Source organism: Sus scrofa, chromosome 9, assembly GCF_054392235.1.
Source record: "Sus scrofa isolate SSC_HxYL_T2T_F1_AM1 chromosome 9, Sscrofa_HxYL_maternal_Yorkshire_Landrace_v2.0, whole genome shotgun sequence".
Lineage (NCBI taxonomy): Eukaryota > Metazoa > Chordata > Mammalia > Artiodactyla > Suidae > Sus > Sus scrofa.
In genome coordinates this window covers 61,191,312-61,216,105 of record NC_139391.1, presented here as the reverse complement: position 1 = coordinate 61,216,105, position 24,794 = coordinate 61,191,312, and the positions used below count along the sequence as shown (strand labels likewise).

The window sequence follows — 24,794 nt, the reverse complement described above, 5'->3', positions numbered from 1 at the left end:
GCTGTACCACAATGTGAACTCCCCCTTGTATCTTTAATAAAAGTGATAGCTGACTTCTTAGTTGTTTTTTTCTCACTCTGTTTATCCCCTTTGGGCTTTTTTTAAGTTCAAGAATTATGCACACTCTTTAACAGTTACACTCAGTTTATTAACGTAAGTATTCAACAGTCCAAAGTTAATATCTGAGCATTACAGAAACCTGGGATTGCTATTTTTGCTATCACATTCCTCTTACCCTACATGACCTTTTCCCCCTAATCTTACAATTTTAGACTGAATTTACTCTCAAAATAGACATCAGTATGTTTTCACTGAGATAATGTTCACATTTTCAACATCCTTTCTTGGTCCCACATTCTTTCCTGAATCTCAGACCTTCCCTTTGAGGTGATTTTCTTTCTGCTGACAGTATACTCTTCAGTCCATCTTTCCTCAACTAGGGTCTTTTAAGGAGTTGTAATGCCCTAAAGCATCCATGGTCTGTCATGAATTACCTTCTGTAATATGCATCTACAATGATATAGTAGCAAACTAATCACTGAAAACCTTTTCTGTAAGATGTTGTTCTCTTACGGAACCCCAGTTGAGAAAGGCTGCTTCAGAATTCCCTTTAGTGTGTGGAACTTTCAATGATAAAAATCTCTTCGTCTTTGTTTGTCTGAAAAGTCCGTATTTTGCTTCTCTTTGTTTTGTTTTGTTTTTCTTAAAGACAGTTTTGCTGGGTAAAGGATTCCAAGATGTAAGCGTTTTTCTCTAAGCACCCTGAAAGTATTATATCTTCTGGATTGTGTTTTTGTAGTCATCCTTGGGACAGGCTGACATAGAGCTGAGGCAGAAAAACAAAGGAAGAGATGGGAATATGAGACACACACTCACATCTCTTTGAGCCTTGCTTTTTTCCATCTCCAAATGGGCATGTTGCTTATGTTTAAAAATTATGTATATGTTACATCTGAAATATAATATAATCTTCATGTTTCTGATTTCTAGTTTTTCTCCCTTCATCTATAGGTTAGCCATAGACTCCATGGGTTTGAGCCTAAAGTCAGAGAGAAGAAATTTTTGTAGGAGTTTTCTGTGGTTCATGGTAGACTTCTCCTTCTATGAGCCAGCCATTCACAAGAGTGAGGTAGAAGATAGTCTGACCTGTTCCTCATGCCAACATGCCAAAAAGGAAGGTCCTTTCCTCTCTTTAGATACCAGATTGATTGCTAAATGTCTTGGAGTCCCTAGGCACCATAGCAAAGAGATGAAGTTTGGTATGGTGCAACTGTTTGAACGTAAGCCAGATGCTATATTCCAATCATCTGTGCAGTTGGCCCTCCATATCCATAGGCACCACATCCACAGATTCAACCAACTGAGGATCAAAAATATTCAAGAAAAGAATTCCAGGAAGTTCCAAAGAGCAAAATTTAAATTTGCTGCAGTCAGGCAACTATTTACATAGCATTTATACTGTATTAGGTATTCTAAGTTGTCCAGAGAGGATTTAGAGTAGAGTAGATGGGAAGATGCACGTAGGTTATGTGCAAATACTATGTATGCCACTTATTTTAGGGCTTCACCTACGGCATATGGAGGTTCCCAGGCTAGGGGTCATATCAGAACTGCAGCTGCCAGCCTACACCACAGCCAAAGCAACATTAGATCTGAACTGTGTCTACAGCCTACACCACAGCTCATGGCAATGCTGGATCCTTTAACCCACTGAGTGAAGCCAGAGATTGAACCCATATCCTCATGGATACTAGTCAGGTTCTTAACCCGTTGAGCCACAACAGGAACTCCCTATGTATGCATTTTATAGAAAGGATTTTGGTATCTGTAGGGGGTCTTGGAACCAGTGGGATGACTATATTGTTTGTTTTCCAGTGGTGTCATTGAAGAAAGTTGGTTGCAGTATTCATGCATATGTGGTTTATTCCACCAAGATCATTGGTCCACTGTCAGTAAGAGCTTTGACTACCTCCAAATGGCTGAGGAGTGATAAGACACAGAGCATCCACACCAGCCTCTGTTGTCACACACACCAGATCCAAACAACCAAACTGCTGTTCCTTCTCTCTCTCTCTCTTTTTTTTTTTTTGTCCTTTTTTTGCCTTTTCTAGGGCCGCTTCCCATGGCATATGGAGGTTCCCAGGCTAGGGGTCTAATCAGAGCTGTAGCCGCTGGCCTATGCCAGAGCCACAGCAACACAGGATCTGAGCCACATCTGCAACCTACACCACAGCTCACGGCAACTCCAGATCCCCAAACCACTGAGTAAGGCCAGGGATTGAACCCGAAACCTCATGGCTCCTAGTCGGGTTCATTAACCACTGCTCCACGACGGGAACTCCCCTTCTTCAATTGTATGGGGCCCACCAGGTCACCTTGGAAACACACAGACTGCAGGGAAATGTATGATGACATCACTCTTTGCGCCTGCAACACCCCCCTACAAACACACACACACACACACACACACAGCAGGAGTCTGCAGACAGCATATACAATACTCTCTCTTCTTAGCTTTGGTCAAAGACTCTTCCCTTCCTCCCTAATGAGTATGGAGAAGCAGAAATAAAATGCATTTGTTTTATTTAAATCTGCCTAAAAGCACATTTGAACAGAGAATAAGACCGGCTAAAAGTTAAGCCTCTTACTAGCAAATCAGTCACTGAAGATTTTGGAGCTTTTTTAAAGCCTAACGTTGGTATCATATGGATACTATAATATACATAACAATTTCCCTATTGATTTTTTAGCCTTTTTGGGGTTTATTGTAGGCAACACTGTGTTTGATATTCTTGATGTAAATCTTCCTCCTGAAAAACTGCCCGTGGATGAAATCCAGCAATCCAAGCAGGATGTTAGAACACAGCCCTACAATATGGGTTTGTCTGTGGTATGGATGTATGAACCACTCATTATCTTCTCAAACAGGATGATCTGGGAAGAACAGAAAGGTTGACAGTAAGAAAGGGTGAGCCTACTCAATCCAGAATGGGAAAGACACTTTGACGTGTGTTCTGGAGATGGAGGTAGATCTGAAAGTTTATGAGATATACGGGTGGCTGGGAGCAACCCACCTCGTTGTCCTCTGGTTGAAGCCAGGAACCAGGAAGGTAGAGTGTTTTCTGAGGCCCAATATTCCAATATCGCCCAAGGTTACGTCCATTGATGAACACAAATCCATAATTCCAGTCCTGGAAGTGAAGGAAGCTTCAGACCAGGAACAGACAAATAAAACCTAAGGCAGGTCAGGGATGCTCCACAGAAGGGGCGGCATCCTACAAGTTCCACCTGCTACCTGGTCGATGGATGGCAGAGAAAAGCATGACCCAACCTTCAATGCTAATGCACTGCTGCTCCTGACCTATGATAGAGGGAACTGTATTTTCCACAAAGCAGGTCTTCTGCTTCCAGCAATAACTATTAGGTAATAGAGGTGAGCACTGCCACTGACAGCAACCGTAAAAAGCTACACAATTTGTTGTAAATTTGCTCGCAGTACAATGAAGAATCTCAAGACCAAGACCTCAGAGAAGACATTGTGAGGGAGTTTACCCACTAGAGGCACCTGCTTATTCAGGAAAAGGAGGCTGAGAAGCTGAGCAAAGCTGTCACAGCGTCACAAGGTTAGATTTCATTTAGAAAAATTGGATATCAGAGAACCTTACAAAGTAATCTACATTCTGGGTTGGGTCCTATTAGGGAGAAGGGGAGGCACAGATTGGGAGGGATGCTGACAATATTTCTTTTTTTATCTCAGTAGTAATTACATGGCTTCAATTTGTGATAACTTATTGATCTGTATATTCATACTTGGTACCTTTATGTTATCTATGTGTGTTTACACATAAAATATATACTAGACAAAAATTAATACCTACCCCCCCCCAAAAAAAAGCAAGTTGGAGAACACAGCTTATGGAATGGGCCCATTAGTGTAAAAAGTGATTATGTATGTATTCAGGCAAAGTTACATATGAAACCCCACACACTTGGCCATGCTCAATCCTGAGAATCAGAGAAGAGTGGGGGTGGAAGGAGAACCACTACCCTTTGCCCTCTACACCTTAGTATTTGAATTTTTCCATTGTGTTTTGCTGGGGGGTTTTTTGTTTTTGTTTTTTTATTTTGTTTTGTTTTGTTTTGTTTTTTGCTTTTTAGGGCCGCACCCAGATGGAGGTTCCCAGGCTAGGGGTCCAGTCGGAGCTACAGCTGCCAGCCTATACCACAGCCATAGCAACGTGGAGTCCAAGCCACATCTGTGACCCAAACCACAGCTCATGGCATTGCTGGGTCCTCAACCCACTGTACAAGGCCGGGGATCAAACCCACAACCTCATGGTTACTAGTCAGATTCACTTTTGCTGCACCATGATAGGAACTCCCTGTATTATTTTTTAAACAATGATAAATTACGAGGACTGAGAAATGTTGGAGACCTTGGTTAAAAGTGAGGAAGAGAAAGGAAAGCAGAAAGTGAACTGTCTCCACCAGGACTCTTCCAAAGAGAACAGCAAGAGAGGGTGGCTCACTCACCGGTAGTGTCAGGAAGGTGTCCATGGGAGAGGAGCCAGCCTTCAAGGTACCCAGGTAGAAGGCAGGGTGACCCAGGTGGCCATCTGGGACAGGCTTCCAGGAGGCAGAGCGGAGCCTGGAGGAAGGACCACACCTTGAGGGATAGGAAAGCCCCCTCCCAACTCTGGCCCCATACAGACCCCAGGTTTCCTCCAAAGGGACTAGGACTGTGTTGGGCCAGGAACATCGCACTGGAGTCAGAGGGCTCTAGAACCCTCCGCCCATCGCTTCCAGGCTCTGGACCTGACTCCTCATCTGCAAAATGAAGAGATGGAGACCTCGAGCTCCCTGATCTCCAAAGTGTCCTGGGCAGAAGGAGGAACATACCTCTTGAAGAAGCTCATTTTCAGTTCCAGCGAATAGATGGTGAAACTCTCCAGGGGAATGTCGTTTATAGTAACAGGTCCAATTAACCCTGAGGTGGGAGGGAGGACAGAGCAGATAGACTGGGCTGGACATTCAGGGTCCAGGGTCCAACTGAGGGTTTCCACATCACCAAGAATACTCCCCACCCAGGATCAGAGCTTCCCCTGGGATTCCCCAACAGGACTGGGTCATGCTCTAGAAAACCAGGGCCCAACCTGGGGACTCCCCTTCCCCTAGGAGAGTCGGGGGTGGGGTTGGCGGCAGGACAGGGGAGGGGGCATTTGCATCATTAGCCCTAGGTTCTGCCACTGCCTGAGAATAGGGGTAAGTGGGGGACCACAGTCTTTCCTCCCAACTCCAACCATGTCCCCGGTCTTAGGGTCCAAGGTCCAACTGGACCAGGCCCAGAGCCCACCTTTCTGCTGATTTTGAATTTTCCATGAAAAATTGACTCGTCCTTGATTCTCCACCAGAATCCTTAGAAGCTGACATTCCTGCTTGGAACAGACCAGTTCAAGGGGAACTTAAGGCCATGGGACCCACTCTCTTCTGGGAGTCCCAGATGGAGGACGAGAGAATGGGGAAGAGGAGCCCCAGAGCCCAAGTCCTCTCACCCCCAATGGGACCCCGTGTGCTCCTGCCCCAGACTCTGTGTCCTGCCTGTCCAGCCTGGTCTGCCTTAGGAAAGGCTAAGGGGCTCAGCTGTGCCTATGATCAGAAGCCCAGCAGGGGCTTGGCAGGAAATCTCCATTCACACTGAAGCTCAGAAGCCGTGACCCTGGAGGCACCCAGGGTCAGAGAGAGGTTGTTATGCTCACAGCCCCAACTCTTCCTGCCGGGACCCTGCGTGAGGGCAGCACCACAGGCAATGGTGGAGGCAAGACAAGCCTATTCCAGGAACAGGCCATGTTTGCACTTGGGCTGAGATCTAGGGGAGCACCCAGACCCCAAATTACATACCGTGATCCTCGGAATGTACACGTCCTGACGACCATTAGCCAGAGTTCCTAAATTTGTCTCATTCAAAAACACCTGCCAAAGAAGAGCCGGCAGATGGATAGGCCCACCTGGAGGAAGGGGGCAGGGAGGCCCTAGGCTGGGGAGGAAGCCCTTATGAAGGAGGCCATGGACTTTGGTGCTCACAGAATCAGCCTGCCCCAGACAGACTTAAGTTATGATAAATGAAGCAGGTTTCTTTCGTTCGACTTCATATCCCAACACCTCTTACACAGTAAGGGTCTTTAGAAGGCTGTCAAATAGTAGAGCTGACCAGCGACTGACTGCCCTTTCCAGTAGCAGAGTGGGCTGGTGTCCAGCCCGCCTCCAGAAACCCCCAACCTTACCTGTGCCATGTCCTGAGCGTTGGCGTGGAGCTGGCCCCCGGAGCAGATAGTCGTCTGGTAAAGCACGAGGCCATAGGACTGGCCATTGCCATTGTTGATGGGAAGGTTCTCCATGTTGAGTGGGACATTAGAGAGGACAGGCTGGGAGGAGACAGGGCAGGAGCAGGAGCCAGTGGTGGGAATGGGCCCTTCCTCCTAAGACCCTTCTCTTTTCTCTTGTGCCTCTTAATGGTCCCCAAGAGTCCTTCAGATGAGAAACCTAAACATATGCTGTGGAGTGATGCCTGTGCCTAAGTCTCCGCTGACCTTGAGACTCAGGGGATGGAGGGTGAGGGGGAAAGTTCTCTAATCCTGAGAATCGAGAAGGCAGTCACATCCCAGCGAGACTGCAAGCAAGTAAAGAGGATGCACTGAGCAAACACTTCGTATCCACCATGGTCAAGGGACCTCTTACCAGAGTCAATGTTGAGGGAGGGGAAATGTGAACCCAAGACTTAACACCTTCCAAATGATGTTGGCCTTTTCTGTGCAGGGACAGGGAGTCTAGTCCTAAGGGGAGAATGGGGACCCATAGCGGCTCAGTGATGGGGCCCAATTGATGGCAAAGAAAAGGCAAAAGCTCGGTTTCATGGGTTCTTCTCATGGAACCGTGCAGCCTCGCTCAAGAGCCTTGGCCAGATGGGTTCAGTGCAGCTGGGAGCTCAGACCCTCCCGAGTCCTGTTTCTCCCCCCTGCCCCAGACACACACACACTCGTTTTCAAGTTCAAGACTGTTCACAGCCCACCCAGAAGGACCTCCTGGCTCTTGCCCCATCGTTCTAAATTTGTAAAAATGCAAAGACCACTCTCACCCTTTCCAGTAAAAATACCATGAAGGGGTCTCTGCTCTGTGGCCTCAACAGCCACCCTGCTCTCCCAAAGCAGGCGGTACTCACACTATTTAAGTACTGCAGGGCATCCCACAGTGGCAGGTAGAGGGACGGCCTCACCAAGGGATACACAGCCTTAGGAGTGGGCTCAGGTAAGGCGGGCAGAGGAGTTACTGCCAAAAAAAAAAAAAAAAGAAATGGGCAAGCGGTGCCTGGGACGTCTCCCTCCCTCTCCAAGCCTCCCCACCCTCTCCGGGACTCTTGTGTCCCAGGTCCAAGCTGAGAACTGGGTCCCAGGCCAGTGCTTCTTGGACAGCGAAGAAAGACCAGCCTGGTGAGGCTGGAGCTACTCTGTGGGCACAGAGCACTGACAGATATAGACCCCAGGAGGCACCCTGGTCAGCAGGCTAAGGGCTCTCAGGGGCAGGACATCTACCTTACACCCTTCCTACATAGTAGGAGGTTTGTTAACTTTATTCAAGTAAATGCAATTAAATAGGATGACACTTGCTATTGTATAGGAGGGTATTAGGTCACACATCACACTAAGGGGTTTTATAAATAGAAAATTAAATGTCACACTCATTATAGGAGACAAGACCAGTGTTTTCATGTGCAGTAAAGACGCTTGGGTTTAAAGGGCTTAAAAAGTCACAGCTTTTAAGAGTAATCTTCAGGATGTGAACTGAAGGTTATCTCTGCTCTCAGGAGTGCCTTTCAGCACCTGCCCACAGGGAAACCTTCCCTTTCCTCCTCTCCCATTCCCCGAGGGCGGCCACCCCGCAAGTAAAAGGACAGCTGAGTACCGAAGATGGATTTAAAGAGTTCCCGGAGCTTGAAGAACTTAGGGGTGTAGTCCCCGGCCTCTGTCAGCACCGCATCATAGTCTGCAAGACACCAGGTGCCATCACCAGGCAGGGCACCCCCACCACGAGTGCTCCATTCTTCTGGCCAGAGCTGGATCAGGGCCCCCAGAGGGGGATGGGAGCCATCTGTCCATGGCTGGAGTGCAGGTGAGGTCAACCTGGGAGCACTCTCCACAACCTGTCCTGAGGGTCTGAGCTGCCAAGACACTGGCCTCATCTTTCTGCTGCACTTTGTCATGGACACTCTCTCCCCTCCAACCCAACTGCCCAGCAGTGCCTCTGGAGCCCACGGAACAATTAGCCTGGATGCTACCTAGGAAGGGTCAGGTCAAGAGCTCAGCATACGGGATGAGTGGAGCTGAGCTACAGGTCTGGGCACTCAGTCCACTGCAAGGAGACCCTGCTGGGGGCCTTGTGAGCATCTCAGAAGAAAGGAAAATAAATAGATAAGAAAATCCTCAATGCTCAGTGTAGATTGTGGGCCAAGAACTCCGTGTGACAAGGATGTGCTTGTGGGCCTCTCAGGAAATCCCCAGGGCCCCTGCAATAGGTGGGGACCCTACCAGTGAACACTTGCCATAGCTCGTGACAACACCTCTGTGCTGCTCAAAGTATGTGGCCCCATTCATAAAACCAAAGTTGGTTCCTCCATGGAACATATACACGTTGAAGGAGATCTCCAATCTGATAAAATCAAATATGGTATTTTCAACATCTGCAGAGGAGGGAGATGAGAAGTTGAGAACGTTAAAAAGTAAGAGAAGGCAGAAGTCTCTGGGAAATCTTCCCAGCCCTGCCCCACCACCAATTCAACTGTTTCATCCTTTAGCCTCCATGAAGATTCTAATCAGACAGAGGTGAAATTGGTCAGAACTACTCTAGGAAACCCGTCTTGTCAATATCAAGAGTCTTTTTTTTTTTTTTCTTTTGGCCATGCCTGTGGCATGCATAAGTTCCCAGGCCAGGGTTCGAACCCATACGACAGCAGTGACCTGAGCCACAGCAGTGACAATGCCAGATCATTAACCCACTGCCCCACCAAGGAACTTCTAAGAGCCTTTTTAAAAACTATTTTTCGCAGAGTCTGGATATAATTTGATTCCAAAGTACATCTATTAAATAACAGCCTGAGACCCTCTATATCACTTAAACACCTAATATACATTAATGTTTTGAAATTGTACAGATTATTAGCATACCCCCATTACTACCTTCTGGGATAATATCTCTGTGATCAGTGGTTCTGATTTAGAACCACTGCAGCTCTCATTTTTGTCCCAAGGTCATCTTTGCACTAGAAGTTATGGGGATGGGATTCAGGGCTGGCTCTGCTCCTGACTATCCATCCGATCTTGCTCAGCCTGTTTTCTCTCTCAGAGCCTCTGCTCCTTTATCTGTTAAACGAAGGTCCTAGTTCCTACTACATCAAGGATGATGGAGATTAATTATTGGGTGCGTATGTGTAGGAAACACAGCATGATGCCTGGCACACACGTGCTCAGATAACTGTTGTTCACTGGTGGTGGTCAGGGTTGATTTTGTTTTGTTTTTTCTATTTTCCTGCTCAAGGCTGGTTTTTCTCAGTTCCCCACTACTTTCCAATGGTTTACTTCATTTCAGGTACAAGTGAGCTTGTTTTCATAAAAGCTGTAGTAAAATATCTTCTTTAGAGAAAACTTTCACTAACAACATCTGCCAAGCACTGTCCTGGGTGGCTTATACAGATTGCCACACCTGATCCTGAAAACAGCCCCATGAGGGGGTGGAGCACGGAGACTCTGTGGTGAAGGGCTGTCCCTGTCTCTTCTATTGCTGCCCTGCTTGTTTGCTTCAAAGCACTTGGCAGATGGGAAACTCTAGCCTGTTTATGTAACTACATGTCAGTCCATGGGCTTCCTAGGTGTGGAAACCAGATAACCTGTACCCAATTGTGGCCCTCAGGCCTGGTCAAGACCCTGTCCTTAGTAGGACAGCTGACTGAAGAGCAGAGAAATGTATAAATGACCCACGATTCAGGGCCGCTCTCCCAGGGCCAATACCACAAAGCACTCACCGATTGCATCTCTCACGGCATGTTTATTCCCCCACGTGTCGAACCAGCCGACCCAGAATTCCATGATCAAAATGGGCTTATTGCTCTAGAAACAAACCAAATCAAATGCTCAGTCTGACAAAAGGGAAAAGGAAAATCAGAAAAGCTAAATACCATAGGTGAGAATTTGAGGAACTCACGCTTTCTATCTTTCCCAACTCAGTGCTTGCTCCCCGTGCTCCCTCACCCACTATACCTTTGCCACCACCCACAGTGCTGGCTCCTTCTCTCCTCCTACATGCTCAAAAATATACCATATGGGAGTTCCTGCCATGACACAGTGGGTTAGGAATCCAGCTACAGTGGCTCAGGTAGCTGCAGAAGTGTGGGTTCAGTCCCTGGCCCAGGAACGTCCATATGCCACAGGTGCAACCATAAAAAAAAAAAAATGCATCATATGTATATTGAAACATATGAACAAAAAGAAACATAAAGAGCTCCCTATGTGGCTCAGTGGTTGACGAACCCACCTGGGAGCTATGAGGATACAGGTTTGATCCCTGGCCTCACTCAGCACATTAAGGATCTGGTGTTGCTGTGAGCTGTGGTGTGGGTCTTGGACATGGCTCGGATCCTGTGTTGCTGTGGCTGTGGCATAGGCTGGAAGCTGTGGCTCTGATTTGACCCCTAGCCTGGGAACTTCCACGTGCCTCTGGTGGAAAAGCAGGAAAAAAAAAAAAGAAAAGAAAAGAAATATAAAATCGGGGGTGGGGGCAAATTATTCATCTCAAGGAATTAGAAAAAAAACAGGAAAATAAACCAAAAAGTACAATGAAGGAAATGATAACCTGACGGTTCCTGCTGAGGGCATCTCATAGTCATGGTAAGTACCAGAGGGGCCTGTCCAGCCACAGCCCTGATTATGGATGGGCTGAAACCAGCACACAGCCCAAAAAAATAAGCCCACAGTTTCATTTAGAGATGCCAATTCTCTTAATAACTGAGAGAACAAGTAGGTAGATAATTAGGAAGGATAGCGATTACGTGAACACCCCCATCAATCAACCTGACCTAATGGAAACATACAAACAAATGCAAAATACACACCCTTCTACAGTGCCCAGGAACATTTACCAAGAATGGCTGTATGCTGAGCCATAAAACAAGCCTCAACGAATGTAAAGGAACAGAGATCACTCATGTGCTCTGGGATTTTCACAGTACTAAACCAAGAACCGATAATAGAACATCTACAAAACCTCCCAAAATGAGAAATGAAACAACGGGCTTCTAACTAATACATGGCATAAAGAAGGCCTCTCAACATGGGGAAGGGGGCGTGGAAGAGGGATGCAGGGGACAGTTTGGGATTAGCAGAGGCAAACCATTCTATATAGGATGGATAAATAAGGTCCTATTGCATAACACAGGGCACCACATTCAATATCCTGTGATTAAACCATCGTATGTGTGTGTGTGTGTGTGTGTGTACGCATGTGTGCATAACTGAATGTACATATATATGTACAACTGAATATATATGTGTATATATAACTGAATCACTTAGCTCTATGGCAGAAATTAACAGAGTGTTATAAATCAGCTCACTCTCATGGGGGTCACCCTTGGAGGGAGGACTCAATGCACATTTGGGAAAAACTTTATGTTCAATGGTCCTGCCTTCTGGCCATTGGCAGAGCCTGGCTGAGTCCTCCATCAGTAACCCAGCCCCCATCCACCTCCCTCCCTGCCCCCTTCCCTGGGCATCCCCAAGAGGCACTCGCTCCCCATCAGCCCCCAAACTGCCCAGGCTGGGCGGTCTCGGCGCAGATGGGCGGCAAAGACCTCCTTACCTGCACCTGATAGAGATCCTTGAACTCGCCCTCCTTAAAGGACTTCATGTTGACGGTGGCCAGCACTGCAGAGAGATGGGGGTGCTGCTGAGGGCCCACGCCCCTGTCACCAGGGAGGAATAACAGGACATTGCCCCCCTCTGAGCAGAACACGAGGGCTGCCACACACCACTCATGTCCCTGGACACTTCAAGGATGATGTGAGGGAAGAAGGGCTGTTCAGGAACCCCGTTCTGTGCAGAGAAGTGGGAGCAGCCAAGTTCACAGGCCTCCATTAGACCTGGGTCTCCTGGGCCCAGGGCAGCACACGCTCCACCGCCCACAGGAACATGGGGATGTGCCACCACGGAGAGGAGGGACCTGACCGACGCCCCTGGACCCACGCGGCTGAAGCTACCTGGTCACTTCCCTCACGATTCTGTCCTGAACTATCCTGTCCCCCTATTCCTGGGACCCGTGCAATATACACAGTGAGCCTCTGGCCTGGGGTCCAGGGCTGGGCTCTCACTGGGCCGGCCTCCCGACTCAGCACCTCTGTGCCTCCGCAGGCTCCCCATGTGGGTGGAGACAGCTTGACTCTAAGCCTCCCCTGGCACCAGCCCAGACTCTTAGCCACAGTAAAACCAGGAAAGATGGAATCGTGCCCCAAGGACAGAGGCTCTATTTGAAGGCGGCACAACCAGGGAGCGAACCAATGGGAGGCCTTGCCCTTTGACCTTGAGAACTCCTCCATCTGACATCAAGCCTCTGGGTCCATATCAATGCACAAAGGAAAGAGGCAACAAGGATGCGCTCAGCTCTCTCCGAGGCTCCTTCAAGATTCAGAGGCCTGGCTCAGAGCCTCAGTCCCTCCTTAGTCTAAATTCGTACCTCCTTTGATGTGGCCTTTCAGCACTTCGTTCGTATTATCTGAGGTCAAGAGCAGCTCAACAATCCCTCTTTTCAGCAGGGCCTGTTGGGAGAACTGGACAAAATGACCACCCCCCCCCCCCCTTCTCTCACGGGAAGAAGGAAACAAGGCAATAAATACATCTGGGCTCGGAAGGGCAGTGTGGGAACCAGACAGGAAGGCGACAGCCGAGAGTCTGCCCACATGAAGCTCAGCAAACCAGGGGACTGTAGTCTCTGGGCAGCCTGGTGTCCTTTCCATGGGTGACCACACCTCTGCGTGCAGCCTCTGACACCCCATGGCTGTGGGCGCCAAAGGAAAGGCACAAGGGTGAGTTCAGGAGGTCAATGGGCAGGGTTTCTACATCCAGGGGAAAGAGAGAGACCTAGATAAACAGGGGACGATAGATAGGAAGAGAGATACAGAGAGAGATGGGAGGTAACAGATTGGGGAGAGGGGAGAGAGTAGCAGATAAACAGGAGGGGAGGGAGACTTGGGAAGGGGAGCTGAGGCTGCGGGGTCAGAGTCACAAACCTGGGTCCCGTCTGGACACTCAGGATAGCACAGAAGCCTGCCTGCCTTCAGGGAAGTGGGGAATCTAATCTGAAAGTCGTTATTTACTGAGGGAGCAGACAGATAGCCAGGGGGCCAGGGGACCCCATCTGTGTGTCTTATGTGTTCACTGAACCAGACTGGGCCTGGGGGGGAGTGGAGGGGTACATTTTAAGGCTTGAATAATTAAAATAATGCTAGCTGAATGAGATGGACTTGAGGGGTCTGATGTGATGACCCTGAGCAAAATCAGGGAGGGGAACCTCTCGCAGACCATGTACAGCTCCAGAACTGCAGCTGTAGGATGGCCATGGAATATCCCTGCCTTCTCCTGCTCCATCACTGCCCTCTCTTCCTTGTCCAGCTGGCAACCCCTCTCTGCTGCCCCCATTCAGATGTCTCTGTGAGGACAGGGCACATGGAGCCCCTGTGTCCCTCTTAGCAAAGGGGGCTCCAGTTTAGACAGAACTCATCAGCTTCCTGAACCTGGGAAGCTAGGGCTGGGTGGGGCCTCCCCCACCAGAAAGGACAACCAGGCAGGACCACAGTATCCCCTGGCCTGAGATGCCCACCCTACCCCATGGATGAGCAAAGGCAACAGAAGAAAGAGTATTAATACTCCAGGTCAGAGAGCTGCTAGATGGCAGCCACTGTCATTATTTACTTCAAGAGATTGAATGAAAGAAGTGGATCACAGAGAACAACTTTTGCACCTCATGTTTCACCTCATAATAAAGTCCTCGGCGTCTTCTGGATGGCCCTGACCGTGTGGTAGGTTCACAAGGAAACTGACCTTGATCCCATACAGCCCCATCCCCCTCAGCACCCAGCAGAGTGAGATGTAAGAGAGGAAGAAAGCACAGCCCCCTATGTCTCACCTTGTGAAGGTAGGGCATGTACGCCTCATCCTTATGGAAGGAGCCGTATTCGTTCTCCACCTGCACTGCAATGATCGGGCCCCCCTTGCGGTACTGAGGACAAGCACACAGGGGCAGAGTGAGCTGGCCGGAAGCCTTGACACACTGCGAACGCCCTCTTTCTGTCCTGCAGCCACAGTCACCCAGACCTTCCAGCTGCTGTCCCCCTCCCACATCCCTGTGGATGAGCGCCCTCGTTTCCCCTAGATTTCTCATGTGAAGCAGCTCTTCCCCTCGGAGATCTCAAACCCACACACTCACGGCCTCTTCCCTGCTCCCATCTTACGGAGACACCACCACCCTGTGCAGAGTCCCCTGCCTCCCCACCACCTGCTAGGGGACATGCTGGCCCCTCTCCTCCTGTGCTTTCAACCCTCCCTTCCAAACCCACCACTCCCATCACCTAGGAAACTACCCAGAACCCCCAGATCAGAGGGAGGGAGGGACCAAGGGGGAGGGGAGGAAGGGGGGAGGGAGAGGGGCTGGGAAGAGAGAGAGGGAGGGAGAGAGAAGGGCTGGGGGAGAGAGAGGGAGGGGGGAAGAAGGAGAAGAAGGTAGGGAGGGGGAGGGGAAAGGGGAGTGGGAAAAGAGGGGGCAATGCTGGCTCCAGGCAACCCCCCTCCACTCTTGGGCCCCTTGTTCCTCCTGTAAGGGCCCCACACCTTGAGCCACCCAGCTGTCCACACTCACTCCACATTCATGCTCTGCTTCTCATTTGTACTCACTCCTCAAACCGCCAGCTAGATTCCCCACCCCTGACCCCTGTCCCCACCTAAGCCATTGACAGTGCCCAATACTGAATGGAATCTGTCAACATCTGTCCACTCTGAGTCCACTCCGCTCCCTGAGGCCAGTCCCTGCTGCAGGCGCAGGGGCATTCCCTTCCCCACTCCCACCCCTGTAGGATGGAGGCAGCTTCAGAGAAGGGACCCCTTCTGGACACCTGCTCCTGAGATGGGACGAGGAAAGTGAGCCTGTTTTCCCTCCCAGCCTCTCCTCCTAGAAAAGGCTGCACTAGGATGAGGGTCTGGAATTTCAACTGTGGCCGTCAGCTTCCATTTTCTGAGGAATTCTCTGGAACATGCCAGGACAGCTATTGTCCTATGGCAGGAGAGCAAGAAAGGTGGTCCGTCTCACCTGGAGTGGAACCACTCTGGCGATCAGGTGATCTAAATACTCGTCAACGGCCTCTATAAAGCTGTGGTTGGTGGTCCGCAGCTGCGATGTGGGGTCTTGCAGTAACCGACTGGGGGAGAGGGGACAAGAGCGGCAGGGGCTCAGCAGGTAAGGCTGGAAGGCGGCCAGGAGGGGCGGGATGCTGGGGATCTACCCTCACATCCATGGTCCTGGGCACAGAGGGCCTGCAGGATGACCACTTTCTGGCCCAATCTCAGGAACTCGCAGCTTTGGGAGGAGATACCCCACCTCCATTGCCAGAACACTGCAACCTAGGAGGTGCCACCAGACCCGCAAGGCTCGCACACCTACTTCCTAATGAAAGGGGGTGTACCCGTATGTTGAATACTCTCCTGCATTCTTTTTCAGCTCCTTGCAAACTTTTGTGATGTTTTGAGCACAGCCCAGCTTTAGGCACAGAGTTGCCTTCCCTCTAAGACCCAGGACTTTAAGACAGAGGGGAAATGACAGCCAGGAAGTGGCCCGTCACCTGCAAGATGCAGGGCGGGGACTGCAGGTAACCTGCACATCAAATCAAATCACTTCCTGTCCCCAAGTCAGGCTTCTCCCGCCCCTGAGATGGGGTGGAGAACAAACCCGTCCTGGAGGAAAGCAAAGCCTCTCCTGACCAGGGAGTAGACAGTCCACCTGGGGGCAGAGCATGGACGAATAGGGGGTTCCGTTAGCTCTAGAGGTAATGGAACAGCATCCTTGGATCCTCCCCCTGAACCTTAGTTGTCTGGACCAAGGGCCAGCATCACAGAGGAAGGACCAGTCAAAGAAAATGGGGAAGGATGGGAGCTGAGGGTCTCAGCACTGGGGAGAACTTGGCTTCCATCAACAACCAGGAGTGGTCAGGATGGGCCTAGAAGTTCTCAGAGCCTCCCTCCAAGGAAACAGAGATGGCCAAAACTGCCTCCCAGAAAGAAACAAGAGCAGTAGCAGCTGATGCGTCCTTTCCCCACACATGTACCAGGGCCAGCATCTCAGCTGAGAAAGGAGAACTGAGCAACACCACTCCTCAGCCCCTCAGCACATCACCCAGGATGCTGTGAGGAGACAGAGCTCTCGAGACTAGGTTATAAGTGTTAGTCATGCTTCACTGCGGAGGACCCCAGCCCCACTCACCTGGGCAGGCCCCCGAGGTCGATCTCACTGCAGATGTAGGGGCCTGGACGCAGGATCACCCACAACCCAACCTCCGCAGCCAGCAGGATGAAGGCCCTGGGTAGGGGCGAGGGGCAGTGTCAGCAGCTCTCAGACCTCAGAACCAAGGTGAGGTGAGGGGTGGAGGGTGAGGTGGGGGGTGGAGGGTGGGGTGGGGGGTTGCAGCCCAGCAGCACTGCAAGGCAGAGCCCACCCATCTCCTCACCTACCCTCCTGTCACCCAGGGGCTGGGGACACTGAGGGCAGAATGCCATCTGTCCTCTTCCTCTCGAGAATGCCCACTCCAGGTCACAGCAGTGGTCCCCACCCAGGACATCTGCACATAGCCCCTCTGGACAAAAGGCCTCAGAAGGGGTACCAGGGTCCAGACAGTGAGCCTGGCCCCAGTGGCCTTACAGCCTGGAGGGGCAGACCCTGGCCCCAACCATGCACCTGGACCACACTGCAGACCAGGAGACCCTGGAGACAGGGTATCTCTGGGCTGCAATGAAGAGGTCTGGGCTCAGGGAAGCAGGCCCAGGCCCCCAGGAGTAACCGGGTCATAGCCAGTCTCTCTCTCTTTTCAGAGAAGAGCTGAGATGGGCCTGTGGTTCCTCATTGACCACAGGAGCACCCTCCACCCCCGGCCATCACAGAAGCAGCAGCACCTACTCCATGTCCAGGTTCCCAGAGAAGTCAAATTTGCCTCTTTCTGGCTCATGGAGGTTCCAGGGAACGTAGCTGTGGTAGGAAAAGGGAGGTGCAATAAGCATGTTTTCCTTTCTTTCTCCCAAGTTCCTGGGTCAGTCCCAAGCCCGTGTCAAGCCTTGGGAATATTCTATAATAAATTGAAGCTTTCAGTAGCATTTACACCTCGTTACATGAACAGTGGTCATTTTCAATGGTCCCTTTCTCTGCTACCCAATTGTGGTCTAAGCTGCCAATAATCCTATGATTCTAGATCCTTGAATTTATGCATAAATTATCCCACTTACCATCCTTTTCTTTATAATATCCATTAAAGAAAAGGAAAAAACCACAAATATCTATATATACCCGATTATTGGTGAGATTCATCAAAATAAGAATAGAGGAGGAGTTTCTATGAAGATAATGGAGGTAAAATAATGGAGGGTCCCACTTGCAGATCTTAGCAAGAAGAACCCTGCCAGGACCTCCCTGCTAGGGCTGAGTCTGTAGGGCTAAAGAGACATGTAAAATTTTTATTATGTGCTATTTTTAATAGGTGACTATCTTTTTGTGTGTCACCAACCAAGGTTTTGAGTATTGTGTTTTCATAAGCCCTCCCTATAGTTCTTGATATGCGATTTTGCAGAGCGCAGATTTTTAAGAGTGCATGTGTTGCTTTATGGCAAAACTGACTATATTTTGAGAATTTTTGTTATGAGGAGGGATGAAAAGGTGGCTTGTTAAAGATTAACTATGCCTGGTAAAGTTTATAGCTATACATGGAGAGAACAGGATGAAAAAAAATTGCTGAATTATGTTTACAAGTGACTTAAAATTGCTGGGGAAAAAACCTTGAAAAACGAAAAGATGGAAAAAGATACAGATGATGAAAAATTATTCTAGCAATCTTAAATAGCAGGCAACATGGATTTTAAGGCAAAAAGAAAAAGATTGTAAGGGTATAGACTTGAACAACACAATTGAAAGGCTGGATCCAATGAGAATACAGAGAACTCAGTGGCCAACAATGTAGGACTATCCTTCCTAAAAAATGCATTAAACAGTTGTGAAATCCAAAATAAATCTCAGCGAATTCCAAAAACCAACATCTCATCATCTGTGATCCCAAGTCAAGTGCAATTAAATTAGAAATTTTCACTTTAAAAATAGTAAAAGGTGGAGTTGCAATCATGGTGCAGTGGAAACGAATCCGACTAGGAACCATGAGGTTGCAGGTTTGATCCCTGGCCTTGCTCAGTGGGTTAAGGATCCAGCATTGCCATGAGCTGTGGTGTAGGTTGCAGACCCAGCTCGGATCCTGCGTTGCTGTGGCTGTGGTGTAGGTGGGCAGCAGACAGCTCCAATTCGACCCCTAGCCTGGGAACCTCCATATGCCATGGGTGTGGCCCTAAAATAAACAAAAGACAAAATAATAATAATAATAATAATAGTAAAAGGTGAAAGAAATAAAACAGAAAGCATATTCCCAAAGAGCTGAAATATTTGAAACCAAATGATGTTTCTACTACATAGTAAAATTTATGGGATATATAACCAAAGCAACACCTAGGGGTACATGGACATCCTTAAGTAAATATATTAGAAACCATAAAATCTTGGAAAGAATATGAGCTAAACCATCAACTCAAGAGACAGAGAAAGAGGAGGAGGAGAGAGAAGGCACAAAATCAAATAGAAAATTATACATAGCTCAGAAATCATGAAGTAGAGAACAAGAAGATACAGAGGAGATTAATAAAGCTATAAGTTAGTTCTTTGAAAACACTAAAAGTTTAGATGAAATTGAGAAAGAAAAACATCCCAAATATACAATATGATGTATAACTTCCAAGAAAGAAAGAATTTTTAAAGTTCCAGTCAATCTAAAAGAAGAAAAGGAAAGGGAAAAAAATCCATAGAATCAAAATAGAAAATACTCTCGGAGTTCCCGTTGTGGCTCAGCTAGTTAAGAACCTGACTAGTACCTATGAGGCTGTAGGTTCGATCCCTGGGCCTGATCAGTGGGTTAAGGATCCTGCATTGCCAAATGCAGCATAGGTTGCAGATCAGGCATTGCTATTGCTATGGTATAGGCCAGCAGCTGTGGCTCTGATCCCCTAGCCCAGGAACTTCCATATGCTGCAGATGTGGCTCTAAAAAGAAAAAATAGAATACACTCTAGAAGAAACAGAAATACAAGTTAAACAATAACTAGTCAAGAAAATTATATTTTTCCCCAAATCTTCACCTCACAATGACAAAAGAAAATAGCAGTCACAAAGTTTTACAAGTGAATTTTAAGAAACATTGAGGGTAAAGATAATTCTTTGGCAAAATATTTTCAGTGACTAGAAAAAGAAGTCAGTTGATGGGTTTATTATACGACTGATTTCAAAACTGGACAAGACACTCAGAAGTAAAATTTTAAATCGAGTTTAGTTATCATAAATATACATATCCAAAGAGAAAGAGTAGCAAATCTAGTCCAGCAATGTGTGTGTGTGTGTGTGTGTGCACGTTCGCGTGCATATGTGTGTGTCCCCACAGGGGTATGTCTCATAACCAAGCAGAATTTATCCCAGAGCTGTGGGTGAGTTGAACATAAGAAAATTTTTCAATGTAATTTACTGATTTAACAAAAGGGTGAAGAAAAAGCACATCATCCCTTCAATAGATGCAGAAAGGCCCTCAAAGAAACTCAACAATAATTTATAATTAGATTATTTGCACATTAGATGAGCCCATTATTTTTTTACTGCTCTCAGCTTCCAATTCACTGTTCAGAATCAGCTCTGCAATAAGGGACCCACCCTGGAAGTGTGGCTCCTTCAGTGAATGTGATGCTTAGCTTTGCCACAAGGGGGCGGTGGAAAGATGCAGGCGCAAAGTGCTTCTGCTCTGCATTTGTACTTCCCTGGTCCTGCCTGTGGCTGCTCCCTGGTGAGAACATCCCACAGTCTTCACTTCTTCAAAAATTCAATACATTATAAGTATCACATCAACAAAAAGAGAAGGAAAGGCAAGGAAATTCAAATCTTTTGGAATGAATATAATGAATACAGTTACAAATGTAAAGCATTACACTACGAGCCCCATAGAGTCTGCTAAAGCGTTTCTGCTATTCCCTTTCTGTAGTGAGAGTTTGAGCTTCTCTGGGACTGCCTTTTCTTCTTCCTGATGTTAACTAACAAAACCCCACAGCTTGACCATGAAAACAACATACCTTTCTAATTGCAGGTGACAAACATCTCATCAAGAAAGAGAAAAATAAGGAAATTTAGTCAGTATCTAGGGACCACTGATGTAAATAATCCATAATGACTCATTCAGTTTCTCCATAACCCCACAATTAGAAGTTTTTATGTTGAGTGTAAAGACATTTAAGAACATAACATAGGCAAAAATGTTATGTTGCTGTTACCTTAAAAAAGAAGAAGAAACAAAAATATACTCTGCATCACAACATAACGAAAGAGCCTGAACAAGATCTCACAGGAAGAGTTACATGGCACTGAGGATGTGGTCCCCGAGGCCCAAGCAGAGTCCAATTTGAAAGGCAGTGGGCCTAGATCCTGCCCAACCCCCACACAGCCCCACTGTTCCTAACCGTAGGACACTGGGAAAGTGTTCTCACCCAGCAAAGACAGGATTGCTGCAGGAAGGGTTGGGTCACTGCTTCCCAGGGTTTGAATAGGCCTGGCCACGTGTAAATCCATGTGGCCATGAGGGAAGATGGCTGGTAGGCTCCTGGGACCTCACCCTACACATTCAAATTCTTGACTCTGGGTCCCAGTGATGGCAGGATCCTTACACACTTTGGGAGGCGCCCATTTCCACGGAGTCCTACACATCCTCTACCAGCTGCTTCAACAGTGTCTTCTCTGGGTTCACCCTCAACCCACCATTATTGACTCCCAGTTGTTTCAGTTTCAAGATTTTCCTGGAAACATGTCCCTTGTGAAGGGGACACCACTATTCCCCATTGAAATATGGCTTCTGCTCTGGGCGAGGTTTTTATACGCAGGCAGGAGCCTATGATCCTTGCAACCTTGGGGTAGCCTCACTCCCACAGCATGGTCAGGCTTGGGCAAGCTGACCCCGGATGAGCCTACAGGGCCCCCGTGCTTCCCATCTCCCTGCATAGTGGGACTCACACCATCCACCTCCAGGGAAGTGGTCGGGATTAAGCCATGTCATGAAAATGCTCAGAAAATGTCTAGTTCACTATAAATACATGTCACCTTTTGTCCCTAGACACCTAATCATGTTAGATGATATTAAATTCATGTTTAAGTTCTTCTGATTGACTAAACTTGGTTTGTATTTTTTTTCACCATAATTGAGTATGTATATATGCCAAGCACTGCAAGAGGCATTTTTCACCTAAATTAGAGATTTTATCTCACATAATCATCAACAGGACCTTATAAGGCAGTTGTTTTGTTGTGTTGCTTTTTAGGACTGCACCTGCGGCATATGGAATTTCCCAGGGTAGGGGTTGAATTGAAGCTGCAGCTACTGGGCTATGCCACAGCCACAGCAACACAGGATCCAACCCACATCTGCAACCTACACCACAGCTCACAGCAATGCTGGTTCCTTAACCCACTGAGCAAGTCCAGGGATTGAACCCACATCCTCATGGATCCTAGTTGGGTTTGTAAACTGCTGAGCCACAAAGGGAATTCCTATAAGGCAATTGTTATTCTGCCAATTGAAGGGCCTGGGATGTGATGGCTGGAGGCAGAGACAGGACTGAAGACCAGGCCGACCTGACTCTAAACCGGGTGCTCTCAATCACTAAGCTCCAATTTCCACTCCCTTTCACCATTAAAATTCACTTTACGGATACTGGTATTTCCTTACAGGTTTTTTCTTCTGATTCTACTATTATTCCTATTATTATTTATTATTACAGTGGTGTTCATGTCCATATAAATAAATGAAAATTGTTTGTAAAACACCACACATTTGGAGTTCCCGTCATGGCACAGCGGAAACGAATCCGACTAGGAACCATGAGGTTGCGGGTTTGATCCCTGGCCTTTCTCAGTGGGTTAAGGATCTGGCATTGCCGTGAGCTGTGGTGTAGGTCACAGATGCAGCTTGGATCTGGTGTTGCTGTGGCTCTGGCATAGGCTGGCGGCAACAGCTCCAATTAGATCCCTAGCCTGGGAACCTCTATATGCCGAGGGTGCGGCCCTAAAAAGACAAAAGACAAAAAAAAAAAAAACCACACACACACACACACAAACCCCCCCAAAAAACAAACAAAAAAAAACCCCACCACACATTTAACTGGAAGCATACTTTTGAGCATCTTTTATAAAGCTGAGTTCCCTAAGGGGCGATGCCCCTTCCACTGGAGAGGTTCCGAGAAGATCGGAGAGCCTTTACTCTTTCATATTCTTCCCAGTAACCTAGGATGGACCATAGCGAATTTAGAATGAAATGTAAGTGACACAAGCTGAAAAGGCACGGAGGCTCTGAGCCCTGAGATGTCAGAGCCCCTGTGGGGCTGGCACTCACGTGGTAACCGTGTTGAAGCCACAGGCCTTCAGCTTGAGCAGCCGGTCCCTCCAGGACTCCCTGGGCACCCGGAAGTAGTGGATGGAGCCCCCCAAAATGAGGAACTCATGACCCTCCAGCGTGAAGTATGGATTTCTCCCAGCCCTCTGTTCTGTCTGAAGCCCCACAGAGCGATCCTGCAGCTCCAGGGGGGTCAGGTGAGACCAGTTATACCTGCGGACAGCGAAGACAGAGAGAGGGGAGCCGGGAGACAAGGAGGCTTCGGAATCCCTGGCAGAAAGAGAAGACGTGTTAACAATGGCCCTGCTCTGAGGTTATTTCCTCCAAGAAAGAAGAGGAGGCCCCGCCCTCCCGCTCAGGCCAACCTGTGCCCCTTTGGCTCTGGCTGCACTTTTTCAAATATAAAATTTTGTCTGTTTTTCATCCGAGGAGCAAAACCTGATGAGATAAACGGCAGGGAAACGATGCACAGGATTCTTCTCCAGGACACCCAGGGGCTGAAAGGAGAAAGGACAGAGGCGGCTCACAACCACAGGCAGGGCTCTGGGTAAACTGACCCACAGGAAGGCTGGGCTCTACCTGGGCCCTCCCATGGCCCAGCACCACTAGGGCTGCCCACAGCCCACCGCAGTCTGGGCAGAGAGCCTGGGGTGGACCCTCAGTCCTAAAAGCCTACAGCCAGGTGTAGGACAGAGCTGGCACCAGGAAGGGGTCCTGATAAAGACGGAGGAAGGGAAAGGCTCTGGGAGAGGCGGGAGCAAGACATCCACCAGGTTCGGGAAGGACTGATTTCAGGCAACAGGAGCATCGTCTCAGCACACACACCCTGACTTTCTTCCATCAGAGGCAATGCACAGACCCCCAGCAGGCGAGAAGAGCCGGCGCTGGAGGAGAGAAGGCTTGACAGGGAGGTTGAGAAGAGAGAGTCGAGCAGATTTGCGGGCCCAGGAGAGTGTCCCGGTCCAGAGAGGCCTTTGCTCCAGGACGTCCACAGGGTTCGGTGAAATAAATAAAGGGGTCTAGGAGGTTCCCAGGAAAGTGCCCTCCGAGTTAACGGGGAACCAGGGTGGGGCGTGAGGGAGCCTGCGTCTGCCTGGAAGGGCCGATGGGCTGGGGAAACGCGGGACCTTCACCTGAAGCGCGGCGGGGAACCCATCACTGCGCATTCGAGGAACGAAGATCGCCCTGCTCCCGCCGCCTCTCCGCTGCGCGGATGTTTCTCAGGGACGGGGGAATGCGCGGCCGCTCAGGGGCGCGCCGCCCAGGGACGCAGGGAACAGGAACCCAGGCAGAGAGTCGGGTTCTGGGCGGCAGGACCAGCGAAGCCCTGCATCCGACCCAAGGTGTTGGAATCCCTCCCTGCGCAGATGCCTTAAAGCCGGGGGAAGTAAGGCAGGAGGGTCTTGGGTTGTTGCCCTGACCTTGATTTTCCGAAACTGTGTGTCCCCAGCCAAATGGGACAGAAAGGCGAGGAGGAGTAGGATAGAAGGACGCACCATGTACGGGAAGGGAGAGCGGGGACGTTTGCATTCCGCTGGTTCAGCAACTTTGGTGGGAACCCTTTGGTTCCAGACACACAATACGGTGGCAAAAGCTAAATAGAGATTCCACCGGTGTAGTGGATACGTGGGCGAGGGACACTGCGTACCCGAGAGCACTACTAGTTTTCCCAAACCGCGGCGGTGAATGAGTGAGAATTATCAGAGCAAGGAAAAGTGGGAATGCTATTCCTCTCCGTGGGAATAGCCAGATTGTAGTTTGGAATTCTTTTGGTGACAAAGCAGCAGGAGATAGGGCTGCAGAGATCAGTTCCTGAGGAGGCAGGTGGAGAGCGCGCTGGAAGCGGTGCTAAGCGCCTTGCTCTCAGGCAGGAAGTCAGTCATTTATTAGTTTTATGGCCTCCACTTGCTACAAGGTGGGGCTAGATGAGAAACAGGTTGTCCCAGCGGAGCTGTGAGTTGTTCTCTGGGAAGTGGGGGTGTACCCACTAAGAA

The 24,794-nt window shown here is 48.8% G+C and overlaps 1 protein-coding gene across 2 annotated transcripts; it reads right to left on the bottom strand.

Annotated features, from left to right (window-relative positions):
* Nucleotides 1-2,566: 2,566 nt before the first annotated feature.
* GLB1L3 (beta-galactosidase-1-like protein 3) lies at nt 2,567-24,399 on the bottom strand. 2 transcript variants are annotated; one of them, XM_005667523.4, is made up of 20 exons: nt 23,934-24,399; nt 23,166-23,297; nt 22,801-23,070; nt 17,254-17,322; nt 16,564-16,659; nt 15,397-15,505; nt 14,221-14,313; nt 12,772-12,853; nt 11,902-11,966; nt 10,070-10,154; nt 8,594-8,731; nt 7,957-8,037; nt 7,217-7,323; nt 6,282-6,422; nt 5,899-5,970; nt 5,354-5,432; nt 4,900-4,987; nt 4,534-4,648; nt 3,075-3,191; nt 2,567-2,934 (listed from the first exon to the last, which is right to left on the bottom strand). In XM_005667523.4, exons 1-20 carry the CDS (start codon nt 23,954-23,956, stop codon nt 2,869-2,871), a joined length of 2,028 nt encoding a protein of 675 aa, XP_005667580.1. In that variant the 5' UTR covers nt 23,957-24,399; the 3' UTR covers nt 2,567-2,868. The 2 variants fall into 2 exon arrangements, with proteins under 2 accessions (XP_005667580.1, XP_084834513.1); XM_084978387.1 differs by having other exon boundaries at nt 22,801-23,013; nt 23,934-24,322.
* Nucleotides 24,400-24,794: the final 395 nt, after the last annotated feature.

Bases quoted from the DNA above. Each gene is read 5' to 3' on its own strand.
- GLB1L3 (XM_005667523.4), bottom strand. From the start codon at position 23,956: ATGGGTTCCCCGCCGCGCTTCAG. The intron at 15,506-16,563 runs GTGAGTGGGGCT...CCTCTCCCCCAG, and splicing joins GACCTCGGGGGCCTGCCCAG to TCGGTTACTGCAAGACCCCA. The intron at 7,324-7,956 runs GTACTCAGCTGT...TTTTTTTGGCAG, and splicing joins ACTCTTTAAATCCATCTTCG to TAACTCCTCTGCCCGCCTTA.